The following is a 14722-nucleotide window of genomic DNA, read 5'->3' as shown; positions in this document are numbered from 1 at the left end:
GAGGAATGGCGGGCATGCAAGTATGCCTTAGCACAGATCCATACAGATAACCCCTTTGAGCAAAGAGTGAGAGAGGCTCCAACTCCGAGTTCTTGTGACTCCAGGTCACATGGAATGTGAATGTGTACGTGGACCACACTACCTGAAGAAAGGAAGTATGGGATACTAGACACAGAGGAAAATCGATGACATTGAGAGCAGAAAAGAAGAAAGAGAAGCTGTGACAGAAGAGAGCTTTTCTGGGAAAAGAGAAGGAGACTCATACAAAATTAAGATTAAACTTAATATTCTTATAGGATCAAGAGAGGTTGGAGAATTCCAAAAAGGATTTTTGGACATTGATGGTGTGAAAAATACAAAGTATCAAGGGGCAATAACTCAAAAAAAGGAAAAAACCACAAAGCATAAACAACGCTGCTCTCAGTGAAGGTAGCAAGAAAATGGATTATATTAAAAGCAGCAGTAGGTGATGATACAGAGGATAAAAGTCTAAATGTGATCTAAACCAAAGAGAACCTGCACTGAGAAAGACACAAACATCCACAATATATGACTTGCATCCAGAACAGCAATTCCAGGACTTAAGTCTATAGTATGTATTATCCTACTATAAAAATGAACAACAGGCCTATAAAAAGATTTGGTGAGGATCTCTTTTATCTCCAAACAGCAATAAAAAGGAGATTCCTGTAGTCTTAGTTACTCAGCACCTAGGAGATACAAAATTCATCTGACACAAGTACTTCAATAGTAGGAGTAGACTGCAATACAGCCCTTGTTCAAGTGTCATCATTATACAGGCCATAACATTTTTTTACATGTACTCTAATTAAAAGAGGGAAAGGAAGGAAAAAAAATCAGACCTACACTCTCACTTCCAAGTCTAACCATCTGAAGCAAAATCAGTACCAAACTATGGATCTTTTCTTATAAACAAGCTTTTATACTACTCTAATCATTAGTATTTTTGCTAGCAGCTGTTTTTCTTAGCATGATTTTGTTATGTAGCTATCAGGAAATCACATTCAATTAAAGTTTCAGAAAAACACAAACATTTGCAGGATCAGGTATTTAAAGATATTTCTGAAATGAAGCAGATTTTGAAGTGAGAACCTTACTTTGAGAGACTGAGCAGTGTCAGCATCAGTGTCATGGTAGAGTATAACATTATTAGCCATGTCAAAGCTTTCACGCACGCCAAGGTGGTAGAACAGTGATGGTTGCTTGGAAATATCACTCATGTCCACAACTGCAACATCTGAAATGAGAGAGGGAGGGGGGAATTGCTAAAAAAAATTATCATTTTAAAACCAATTTTATTGTTACACAGGATTTAAAATAAATCCTGAAATTACACATACATTTGGACAGACAAAATCAATATATTCAAATAAGGGTAATTTTCTCATGGTACAAGTAAATTTTACCATTCACATAAAAGATAAGAACCTGCTCAGGAAATTATCACAGTGTTATAGTAACTGGGAGGCAGAGTTTATGAATTCTGCTTGAGGTTTTGAAATCACTGCATCAGGAATACCTCAGGTGAAGCAGCAGTTCTGCATTTGTTCTCTGAACTAGGCCTGACAGCCTGAACGCCTAATAGGATGGAAGGCTCCAAACCTTCAGGTGGAACCTCTAAGAACAAGAATGTAGCAGAAAATTATGGAAAACTGTGAGACCAAGTTTATCTTAAGACACTGAGGTTTGGAGAACAGGAAATTCCTAAACAGTAGAAAAAGAAATGACTCTGAAAGTTGACTCTTAAAAGCTACAGGCAAGATGTTCAAGATGGGGGGTGCAGGAATGAGGGGATTCAACCACAAGTAGTCAGAGCAAGACTTCCACTGCCCTTGGGTAGTATTCTAGTCAGAAATGGAAGTAAAAAAATTTATGTCAGTGGAAGATAACCTATACAGAGAGCTAAAGAGAAATACCCCATATTATGCAGAACAGCTGAGAGACAGACAAAAGATTCTGAGTTCATGATTTGGTTCTCATATAAGCCTAAGGCCAGTACAGAGAGGAGAGGTAACTGGAGAAGAGGACATTTAACGCTGAGTTTTTTTCCTTGATCCTTATATCCTCTACGCTACCTAAGAAAATTTTGCTTTAAAGCTTTCTGAAGGTCTGTATCTATATGTCTGTCTGCTTTCAACGCTATGGGACAGATGGATGAACTTAAATGCAAAGTATTCATGAGACTAGAGCCTTGACATTGAAACCACAGGGGAGTCTGAGGTTCAAAACAGATTCCAGAGACTCAGTGCAGCTGGGCAGTAAAGCCTACATCTCTGAAGGGGTAACAAAGAGTGTCTGTACCTATGGGGAATGACAGAGGAAGGTGAGCTATTAGTAAACAAGAAATCTAAAAGCAGGTCTGATGTATAAGATCCAAACACAGCAGCCAGTTTACCTGGGCTTCACTGAGGTTAGAGATCACAAGAATCAATACCCCATACTTAACATGCAAGTTCTTGGAAAAGCCTGTAATGAATATACACTCCTGTACAATTCCATCAGGCTATGCTAACACACCACACTGGGTCAGCCAGTCCCTCAGGTTACTAACAGACTCCCTGTTAAAGCACAAGGAACATTTTGAGTCCAAAGACAATGACCTGCCTTAAGACCAAAACATCACCATTCAAGAGAAGAAAAAAAACCAAAACCCAACAAGACAAACAAACAAACAACACAAAAATCCAAACACACCCCCCTCCTCCCAAAAAAAACAAAACCCCAACACAAAACCATGGCAACATGAGAAAATCCCCTTAACCCTGTGGAACCTCAAATCCTGCACCATCTACTGATGATCTTTCCAGTTCCTGTTTAGCCAGCTCTCTACAGCATGGACAAAATTCCTGGTATACTGCACACTGTAGGGTCACACAGACTGAGCAGGCTTGAAGCAGTAAACCCCAGCTCCATAAACACATCCAATCTAGATGGATATTACAAATTCATATATTACAAAATATTACAAAATCATTTTGGAAAACATAAATGATCTATAAAACAAAAGTTAAGACAAACTAACAAGCAGACCTAGAATCAAATACCATCTAGGAAAAAAATTAAGTCTAAGAGCTTGGACTGTTTTTAGCACTTGTATAAATTGTTTTTGTGGAACCAGAGTGCTGTGAAATCACAATCACCATCCCGGTAAGATAATTTAGACAATGTGTTCATGTAGCACACAAATATTATATTTTGCAATACAATGTGAGCTATGATCCGTAACAGAGTTTATTGAAACAAGGCTATACACAGTTCATTGCCATATGTAGTAGTCTACAACTGAAATTTGTCTTCTGTTGACTGCTACTAGGTAACAATGTAAGTAGTATTGGAAACCCATTAAATGGACATAAGAACAGAAGTAAGCATCTGCATTAAAAAGGGTAATTATTCATCACTTAGATATTCATTCACACTGACAAATGAAGAGTTATGAGAATGAGGTTTTCTTGTTTATTCACACCTCGTGAACACAGGTGTGAATAAGGTAAAATAAAATAGAAATAAAACAAATTGAAGACTAGCAAGGACGAAGATGGTATCACAAAAATACGCATGCAAGTGAAAAAAAGCCCCAAGAGGATAATTGAATGGATCCAGTCTGATCATGGGAGTCAAGGATGACACAGAAGCAAATTACAGTGGACAGAAGCAGAGCATCAGAAGTGCCAGTGGCTGTGGACTAGAGCAGTGATGAGCAGCTGCATTCCCAGGGAGCTCTCCAAGCCCCCCTCCAGCAGGAACAGCAGCAGACTTGGAGCAGGGAGATCTACTTACAAACCAGCTTTACTAATGTGCTAATGAAATGTAGCTTGAGTCCCGTGGCCCCAGGAAATAAATGCAAATTTAGGTGGAGAACAGAGGACCAACAATAAATGCTTATTAAAGAAGCAGATCCCCAAGACGTCTCCAGTGCACGGGGCGCTGAGAGTACGGTGCTCAGTGTCACTGATCACTGGGTCTAAGCACGCTCCCCAACACTACTGTTTTCAGGGTTACATCTCTCTTCTTGTTGTAAACAGTTTTGTGAATCACTCAATGAACAATGCTAATATGTGACACCACAAATATTTCTGTTTCAATTGTCCTGTATTTTTCTTATGGTTTATGCTAAAATCTTTCATCTACAGTTCTTTAAACACAGACATGGGGCCCTGTACTTCAACCACATATTTAGTATGGCTGATAAGAGACAAAAATTCCCTTAAACTTGCTGAGATACATAAAAAGAAATACTACAACACTAGTATCTGCTTCACAAAGCTTGATTTATGAATAGAAACATAAGTCAATCATACTTCATCCTCAACTCCCATCCTCCATATCAGGAGAGCCTGTTCAGCCAAACATACTTCTGGGCTTCCCCTTCCAAATTTAGGTTCATCTTCCTCCATTATAGACAAGTGTGAAACAAGAGCTAATGCCAACTTTGATCAAATCTTGTAATGAATGAGGAATTTTGAATTGAACAAAACATTTGTGAAAAAATGAGGAATTGTGAATAATGAAACATTTCACGTAGGTCTAAAAGACCAATGGATATGGTTTCCAATGTTCAGAAAGAAAGAGAGCAGGGGAAGGTACAGCCCCTCTGTAAAGGCAGAAGGCTTCCAACTGAAGTACAAAGACCTTTACAATGCATCCACCAGAGGGTGTGGAGATGTGCTTAATGTTGCACACGACCAATTTTGGATGATTCTGGAACAGAACATCTAAATTCATTGCTTTGTTTCTGCAGCAGCAACTCACATTCAAAAGAACATACCCATAAAAATGTGTCCTTCCTCATTTCTTCTTAAGAGATCTTTTCAACTCTTTTTGTTCTCTTGTAGTTGCGCATGAAACTATTTTCATCCTGAAAATAGTTCTCTTTTGTCATGAACCCAAAAATAGACCTCACTTTATTAAGTATCTGATTGCAGTTAATTTGTCTAAGCTTTTGTTTCCATTGTAAAACAACTATGCTATCTGTATATTTTTTAGCACATTAAGGTAATTCATCAGTATTACTAGTACAACCTTGATTAGGTCCCTGCATTGTTGCAGCAGATGGCACATAAATAATTTCTTATACTATAGTTTACATATTTTAACACTAGCGTGTCTTAAGAGACCAGAGAGGGGAAGAGATAAATAACTATGACAACTGAAATGAAGATTAGAGATCAATACTTGTGGTAAAACAGGAGACTATGAAACTAATAAATACTTCAACAGGAAAAACATTATTACACAGGTTAAAACCAGAGGACTTATTTCTCTATCTGGAATGCACCTGAAGGCATCATATAATTTAATGATCTAAGCAAATCACAAGTCTTCATGTGACTGTTGTACGATTTATGGCATTGCTAGCAACAACAAAAGGAAAATTTTGGCACCAGGTTTTGGGATTTATAAGTTAAAAGTAGTAAACAAGAGAAAATTAAGAAATAGCCTGAAATATGCTGAAAGTTAAATGAAATCCAGGAGGCCTAACAGAAGAAAAAGTCAGAAAAAGTCTGTATTGCTTTCAACTTCTAACCTAAGACTCACCTCCATCCAGCCTTATTTGTGTGGAGAGCAAGAACCTTAGTCCATTATTATGGATTAATTATTTTTCCGCATTTGGAACCTATCTATACATAATAGAGTTAAAAAAAAAAAACCTTAACATGATAACAGAAACCTTATTGGAGGAAACTGCAAAACTCTGCTCCTTGTTATTCACTAGCATCCTGGTAAATTATGAACCTTCAGATTACTATTGCTTCAGATTATTGGCTATTTGCATCACTGTCCTTCATAGTCAGTAAATAAACAAATGTGTTATCCTTGAAATTCACTGGAGGAAACTGTCAAAGTTATTCTTCAGAAGAACAACAATGCTCCTAAAGAAAAAAAAAAAATCATAACTATCTTCAAGAATCCATAACTTCAGGATGCACGTTCAATTTTTTTTTCTGCATGATTGCATGGTCCTTTAAAAGAAAGAATAGCAAAGTTTTTATGAGGAAACAATTATGGTAAAATTTGAAGTGTATTTGAAAACTAGGAACCTTTGCAGCTTTCACTTAAGCTAAAACAAAAAGCACACTCTCAACTTTAATATACCCTGTACTCCCAGAAACTGGGAGAGGGAACAGCTCAAAGCAATAAAGCATGGTAGTAACTACCAACAGAACTGTTAAGGTAGTTTTTCAGCACAGTTTGTTATATCGGCAAACTGTCAGTGCCTTCCATTACATCCTAAACACAAGCCAATTTTAGTGCAAAACCGCTGTCAACATTTGTGATGCTATTATGGCGCTCTCGATGCATCGAGTTTTCTTAAAATCTCACTGCTCTAAAATCATGCTATTCTGTAAGAATCTGCTTACTTTTCTCTTTTTTTTAAAAAAAAAAGCTTGTTCCAATCACAAAGTAAAACACAAAAATATAACCAGAAGTTGCCTTAGAAGATAAAAGTCTCATGAGACACAAACATGCAACTTTTTTCTAAATTTACGAATTTCTGGTTGAAACCAAGAGTATTTCAATTAAACCTCTCCAAGTTCGCAATAGTATAGCACGAACTTTGCTAACTTCACTGGTTTGCTATAGGGCCAGAATTGGTCACAAAAATAAAAACCAACTAGGTAGCAATGATTTATCCCGCAATATAGACTTGTACATATTATAATCACATTAAACAACTTCTTAAAAACCATTTCATATATTTCAGATTAAGCTTAACTTCTTGTAGATTAAAACCAAGTACTGCACTTTTGTATAAATACTAAATTAAAATTAACTGTAATAGTTTAGCAATTGCTTACAAAGCACCTTTAAGAAGGAAGGTTGTTCTTATAAGCCGCAATCAATTTTTGCACAAGAATTCAGTTGTGGCTGGAGTCTGACTACAAGTTTAAGCCTATTTCCTGCTTCAGAAAAGGAAACACAAGCATGCACATTGGAGGTCTGAAACTTTCTGATACAGTGAGGGCACTTCCTTTGGAAAGAACGTATAGTTCACAGGCCAAAGGAACTGAGAACTCAAAGGACAGGAAATTTAAGAATTAAATTAAGTATGAATCCTCATATTAATTTGGGAAAAAAGAAGATTTCTTTCTGTTCACATATACTAAGCACTGAAGAAAAAACAGTGAGATTTTGAAGTTTTATTAATGACACCAATCACAAATTGGAGAAAGAAGACAACTTTAATATTGGTCAAATAATTTTTAATTCACTATTCTTAAAGGATTATTATCTTGGGAAGACAACAGAGAAAATTAGATTCTGATTCTGGTGTATTATCCATCCATACCCACTCTGATTATAAAATGAAGCAAAATCTAAACTTAGATATATCTCACTTTTGACAGTTCTAATGGATTTGTTAAGTGCTTTAGGAATTCTGAAAACCTGGGCATCAAACAGCAAAAATTCTGAAATGTGCTCATCCATCATTTGTTTGCTCAGGAAAACAAAAGGACTGTTGTAAAGTGGCAATTTCAGGCACATGTTTTATCAAAAACAGGGCAACACCTCTAATCTGTGTTCTCAGACTGAGCTTGTCATTTGCCTTTTACTCAGTTGTGGCTTTAACCTTACCTTCATCTGCCACAGGTTTTATGTTACAAAATGATCTATTGGTGAGAAAGGTGCACCACACACCAAAATGTACCAGTTCTGCTCCTCTCACCTAGGAAAAAAAAGGAAAAAAGGAAAAAGGAAAAAAAGCCTAACAATTGTGGCCCTCATGAAAGCCAACATTATCAGAACAGCAAACACAAGGAGGAAAGTCAGACCCTTCTTTTGCATTTCTTACTTTCTGTGTGTCAAATCTTGCTCTGGAAAACAGTTTCGCATCCTTCCCCATGAAGTCATTCTGCTCTGTGAATGTGAATACTGTGAGGGCTGAAGAAGTAATTTTAACTATGTATTAGCTGAGCAGAAACAGCATTCTTGGTTAAGGGAAGTTGGCTGTTAAATAACTGTCCTGAAAGGACCAGGCAAATCCAGAGGCCTGCTGTTCCTAGGAAATCGAAAAACTTTAATTTTCAGATGAGCCTTTCCACTACATGGCAGCATTACTAACTGCAACAATTAGGACAATTGTTTTGCTCCACCTAACACCCAAACACATTAAAACTGGCAGTGTCCCACCTCCAGAGACAAATCTGGGAACAGCTGTGTTAAGCAAAGTGGTCCAACTGGCACTTCACAGGCCAGATCCAGCTGACCCACTGCCTTTGTGTGGAAAGCGGGCACATCCACGTAGAGGAGGAGGAGGAAGAAGAGTTGACATTCAAGTCTGTTTCTAACCACAGCATTTGGGTACATGCTAGAGAGTCCTTTCATGTGGCCCAGCAAGGCATCTCCTCCTTCCTACACACCTAAAAAGTTTGGAGCACTCAAATTCAAGTATCTCAGCTACTAAAGGCAAAAAGCTGAAATACAGCAGTTTTTAAACTACCAGAATGGTTAGAACTTACCAAGCAAAGTCATAGCCTGGATTACACTCTGAAAGTGGAGATAAGGAAGCCCATACACTTGTTTTTCATGTATAGATCACAAGAGTGTCTCATACGGCTTCCATTCAAACCACTGGGAGAACCCCCAGCGGCCTGAAATGGCACAGGAACAAGAGATTTTTGGATAGCCATCCTGCAGGTGGTGAAATGTGAAGTCCAAAGAAGGAGCCAGCAGAATAATCCCGTGTGGAAGAAATGGAGGCACAGGCAGCTGGAGTGAAACCAGTAATGAGTGCAACCAGCACAGCAACATGTACACAGACCCTGAAAGCATTTTAATGTAGGTAAGGAATATAAAAACCATATTTATTTTAAATATTTACTTTAATCGTAACCAGAAGGAAACTTCTTGTTCATGAGATCAGTTCTCACCTGTAACCTTTTTTCCTTTTGATTTCAAATACCAGCCTTTGGCAACAAGATTTGAAAATTTTAGTCTTAGGCTATCTTAGTAACATATGACATTGTAACATTCACTGGCAATTCCCATCCAGCAAAACCAACCCTCAGGATACAGTGAAAATCAGACAAATCATCCAAAATCATCCAAAACAACGGCATGGACAAGATTGAGGGGCCAATGCTCATCTCTGGCTTTCATAATTCTGTACAAGTACTCATTTCATACAACGGCAAGTACTCATTTCATACAACGAACTCCACAACAGGGTTTCATTCAGATCCAAATGTTACAGCCACTACTCATGTTTAGCACTGTGGTGTTACTTTACAGTTGTACTCAGATACCACCATCTTTCATCTGTCCTCTGGTACACGGAACACACATTAAAAATAGAACCAGAACATATTTTTCATGCTCCAGTGGCATTTATTGCAACTCAGGAGAAACTAGTTTCTAAAACTATTAATTTTTCTAAACTATGACAAAGTATTTGTGCCATATTTATAATTGATACATGTTCCTTAATATCAAAATAACCATCTGTTCCAAAAATTAAATCACCCAAGAAACTGCACTTCAGTTAAAAGGAACAGAACAAATTACAGCAGGTGAGCAACACTGCCAGTTCTAGGGGTTGATCTGTAACCTGAGTTCTCATCTATTTTTAGGTTTTGGGGTTTCCTTATTCATTGGATACATCACCTGAAGCTTTCAATTCTTTCCCCTGCAATTGCATATTAGGAACTTTTTTGTTAAATGGAAGCAAGGATTCTTCCAAAAACTTTGGATACCAAAAGCAAAAGCTTTAAGAAACATTGTAGGTGTTTCTTAAATATAATTAAATTCACAGTACAACTAAGTTTCAAACAAGGCAAGGCAATAAAGAAGACTTTATTATTTTTTGTACAGTTGGCAGTTTAGGGAAAGAAGGAAACAAAGAACTAATCCTCAAAGAGCTCTTCTTGCAATACTGAATTGCAGAAGTTAGGAAATATACAATTCACTGTAAACAGTGTATGCCTAAGCTTAGAAGTTGCTTAATGTTTTCCATGAAAAAGTTTTGCTTTCAGTCCTTTTTAACTTTGCCAGTCTTTGCTTCAGGTTGTTTTTTTTTTCTTTATAAAAGATTTAATTAAAAACAACCCAGTCATTTCTGAGACTGTGTTGGAGAACTTCTTCTGGCCAATGTTAAACATCCTCTCATGCCAAATTAAGAAGCGTTAGTGTTTCCAAGCACCAAAACAGAAAATTGTCAGACAAGTCAGGCTGCCTGGAAGTACTTGTTAGCCTCATGAAACACTGCTCGTTCCAAAGCTAAGATTTCAGCAGTGAGCTGGTCAGAGTCACAAGGGAGATGTTTGGTCTCAGATGAGACAGTCCTTGCTCCCTTCATTGTCAACACCAAGAGAGGAAAAGCACTTTTAGAGCACCGTTCATCTGATCTGTCAGAAGTCTACTTCAGGATGAGATGAATTGCAGCCCAGAAGTGCCCATTTCTCTCCACTAACTATGAAGGGAGTCAAAGCCAACTGCAGACACCCACATCGAAGGTGTTCAGTGCTATGAACCCCCTGCATAGAGTCTCGCAGCTCTGCTTTGAAGAATTTCATTAGCCATTAAGGCATTTCAGTCAAGAATGATATCTCAGCAGATATTTCCCTGCAGACATTCCCACCAGCTGACCAACAAATTGGTGGCCAATGGAGAAGGACTCCAGCTCTTTCTCATCAGCACTATACCCGCAGTCTCTCTGCCTGTGAGAAAGAAAGGGAAGGATTGTCACAACTGAAACCCTCTGCTAAGATTTCCAAAGGAGTATCTGAAATGCCTAACTCTTGCTTGAGTTTTCCATAAACTGGGAGATCATTTGTGGATCCCAGCTTATGATGTTTGTTTTGGCACTCAATAGATATGATTATACAACTGCGTGGATGACTGTTCTTTAAGAAGTGTTTTTGCATGTACTATCTCAGCTCAGAGTCTTCTGCTACTCATATAATCTGATTGTTTAGTTACACTGAAGCAGTGACTATAATCTCTGGGCCTATAAAATTACCTTCAAGCCAAATATAAGCATTACATTTCCCTGTAAGGCAATGACATTCATACTAAAGCTAGTAACAGACTTTATCTTTTCTTTTCTTTTTTTTTCCCCCCCCCTCCTTTCACACTATAGCTTGTGAGGTCGTGGGAACAACATAGCCTCAAGTCTGAGGGAGCTAACTCACAGTGGTGTGAGAGGTAAAAAAAGAATGTCCACACACACTGTCACTGGAAACTCACCCAGTACACACCCCTTTGCACAGCCACCCTTCCTTGAGGAAGGAATATAAAAATTTACCCACTCTGGAACGACAAAGTCACAGATCTTTAGTTACCAACCACAATCATATCAGTTGGGTCCTGCCAAGGTCTGCACACTGCTAATAAATGAATTCTGAAAGTTGTGACATGCACAAGAGATCAATATTTATGCCATTTCTTTGTAAAATTACAGCCTTCAAGCTCCTGGGTTAGAAACTGAGACAGAGATCTCATCACTTGGATCTTAGCCATTTGAGCAGTTTCATGGCTCAGGCACATGAATGCTTATGCCTGCCTGCAACTCCTACCTCTTTCCCATGACCCATGATCTCTGATTCTCTCCCTTCCCATTCTATCCTCCCCTTATCCTTCAACCTGTAATTGACTTGATACTTTCTGCTTAACTTAGTGCTAGCACAGTAGCAGATAGAAGCTCTGTCACTGCAGCTGATCAGTCCTGTGAGTGGTATCAGCTACCAGCTTCCCGCTAGCCTCCTGGAAAAGTACTTTAAGAAACTGTTAGACTTTACAACAATTGAAAGAAATAAAGGTTAAAAACTTAATTTTGTGAAAACTCACTTTTTAGATATCATACAATAAAACACACTTGCATCTGTAACTAAAAAAATCAGATTCGTAGGTAGTAGAAAAGACTCTGGGCTGAGATAGTACCCACACAAACACCTCTTAGATATGGTCATCCACACTGTTTTATAATCGTATTTCTTGAGTGCCAAAACAAAGTACTTAAATTTACAGTGGCTGTTACTTAAACCTTGAAAGTGTGCACCCAACAGAAGTTAAAAGAAAAAAAAATGAAAGAAGAAAAGGTAAATTAAAGCAATTTGCTATTGCAGGCTGACAAACACCACAGCTCATAGCAGACAAGTGACTGCGGGGTATGTGGTGAACAAAGCAGTTCCCACCCACTTCTGGCTGCAGAAGATGAGCAGTGACACCATGAGAGAGACTGACAAGATTGCAGGAAGAGAAAGGGCAGTATCATGGCTTAAGCAGCTGAATGCTTGTCTGCGAAACTGAATTCCATCCCTGCTTCTTTCTACCCCACAGCTGCTGCATGATGCTAGCCTAGTCACATAAACTGAGATTTCAAAGATGGACTTGGTGACCATACAGTTATTAAGATTCTGCTTTTCAGGGGGGGGGGGCGGAATCAACATACCTCACTGGAACACAGAAAGTGGCTTTGAAAAACAGCCCTCATTTTAAAGGTAGTTTGTAACAAACCCAATGCCTTTAGAGAGAAGAAAATTCCTAATATTTTACCTAAGCTATTCCCTTCTATCATCCAATTGTACCTCGGCATGAGTTACAACTCAAATACTGATTTAGCATCTGTAGTATTCCATCTGCAAAATAGCTAAGCATCTACAGAGCAATCAATATGCCTGAATCCTACCTCAAAAAAGACAGATACTTGCACTTCCCATGTGCTCATTCAATCTTTTTACCCAAATGAATACTAACGAAGCAGCATTCAAAACTTCTCAAAGAGTATTTAAATAATCTACATTCATTTTCCTTTTTGTTATTCACAGACATTAGGCAAATGAAGATTCCAGAAGTCACTCTTCACTTTTTCCCAAATTCATTATCACTGATTGAAAAAGGCTTCTGAATCTACACATCCAGGACACTACAAAAATACTTACCCATCACAGATGATCTGAGAAAGATACCGGTTCAATAATTTTCCCTGTTTATATACTCTTAGTATATTAAAAAATTTGACATAGATGCTACACAGCCATAATGAGTAGATGGCTCACCTCATACATACTTTTCACTATGCCAGGTCATTAAGGATAGCATTATTTCCTAAAATTTCTCTGCAAGCCAAAGAGCCTACTAATTCTACAGAATCTGTCATTTCTCTGCCCTATTTAACAGCAGAGAAGAAAAGAAACAGCTGAGTAAATTAAAAACAGGCGCTTCACACTTGCCTGCCGCACCAGCAGTGTGCCAAGCGTCACATGAGACTATTTCCACTGCAATGTTTACTAGAGCTGAGATAGCCAGTTGAGAGACCGTACAGAAAAAACACCCCAACCCTGAACCTAATTTGAACCTTGCCTGTAGTTTGGGGGGAAAAAAGAGAAAGGTGAACTTTATTTAACTTTTCCTACACCTCTGCACTTCCTACACTGGGTCATAAAAGGCAGTGAAAGGGAATTAAGTATCAAAAAAAGATCACTTATGGGATAATCTGGCCTAAGTGAAATTAAGAAAAGTACAAAATTCAACAAGAAAGGCTGTTCCTTCCTCCCCGACTGCAGGCAAATCAATTTCTGGGCCAAGGAGGTTTAGATAAGCTCCAAACTTTTAGATATTTATCCAAACTAAACCACTTGAGAGTCACCCATCATTTCATGTTGAATACCTTGGCTGGGGAGCAGAAAAAAACTGCCAAATCTGCACATCTCCAACAGGTCACACACTGGCCAACAACATATATCAAAAACATTTGAAAAAATAAAATTATGCTGAGCATTATCTTCTGCCCAAAGAAATGTAAGAGATAAGAAGAGAGATCAAAATAAAAGGCACTACAAGGGAAAGAAAAAAGATTTCAGTACACTAAAGTTCATAAGTCTGGATTAAGCTAAGACCTTTATTCTTTTAAGAATTAAAAATATAGCATACAAAAATAAATGAGACTTTCCTACTCTGAATCTCTTATTTTTCCCAAATATTAAAACAAAACAAAAACCATCAAGAGACATCTCTATCAATAGCACTGGGAACTTGTACGTACCAAACTGAGGTATCCCACCTCATAACTAGATTACAGATTTCCTCTTGATGTTGATAGCCTCCTAGACTGCCATTTAGGACCCACATAAAAGCACAATAAATTATGCACAGAGAAAATGCTAATTGAGGAAAGGCAGTATTATTAAAGTGCAAATGAAAATAAAGTTTACATAAAGCCACAGCATCCTCTGTGAGCCAAGAGACTTGCACTCACATATAGATACAGAGTTCTTGATTTAATATTCTGGATGCTGGGCAGATGTGGATTCAATCTGCTATTTTTAACTTTCCTGTAAACAGTACAAGCTTTATGTGCCAGCCTAAAAGACTGCATGCACTACTGAAAAAATCCTCATGTACCACTGAACACTATAATATAAAAAATGGGCAACATTCATTAAAAAATGAGAAAAATCTATTTCAAGGCACTAAGTAGTGATTAACAGAATCTAGAATTTCAGTAGCTGGCCTTTCCAAAGCAAGTCACAACCATTATCTTCTTAATCTTTAACTATCCTATAAATACATTACACATTATTACTTCCAGTGTGTAGACAGGGAATATTAAGCATGAACACAGCTTGTTTGTTATCACTGCAGATCCATTCTAGATTTCCCTACTTTAACTAAGATTATAACTAAAAGTAAGATACCCAAAGCTAATCATCATAGGATCTCTCTAGAGTCAGAGAAATATCAGTACTTCCAAATTGCGATT

General features: G+C 37.8%; 1 protein-coding gene across 1 annotated transcript in view; it reads right to left on the bottom strand.

Annotated features, from left to right (window-relative positions):
* MAP3K15 (mitogen-activated protein kinase kinase kinase 15) overlaps positions 1–14722 on the bottom strand; it is a 92442-nt gene that overhangs the window by 64610 nt on the left and 13110 nt on the right. Inside the window, exon 2 of the mRNA XM_072852608.1 lies at positions 1119–1258. Within this exon, the coding sequence (XP_072708709.1) occupies positions 1119–1258 (140 nt within the window). The remainder of the gene's footprint in view (positions 1–1118; positions 1259–14722) is intronic.

This window comes from Ciconia boyciana, chromosome 1 (assembly GCF_034638445.1).
Source record: "Ciconia boyciana chromosome 1, ASM3463844v1, whole genome shotgun sequence".
NCBI classification, from domain to species: Eukaryota; Metazoa; Chordata; class Aves; order Ciconiiformes; family Ciconiidae; genus Ciconia; species Ciconia boyciana.
The sequence above is the reverse complement of the archived record's forward strand: the minus strand, read 5'-3'. Positions and strand labels throughout refer to the sequence as shown.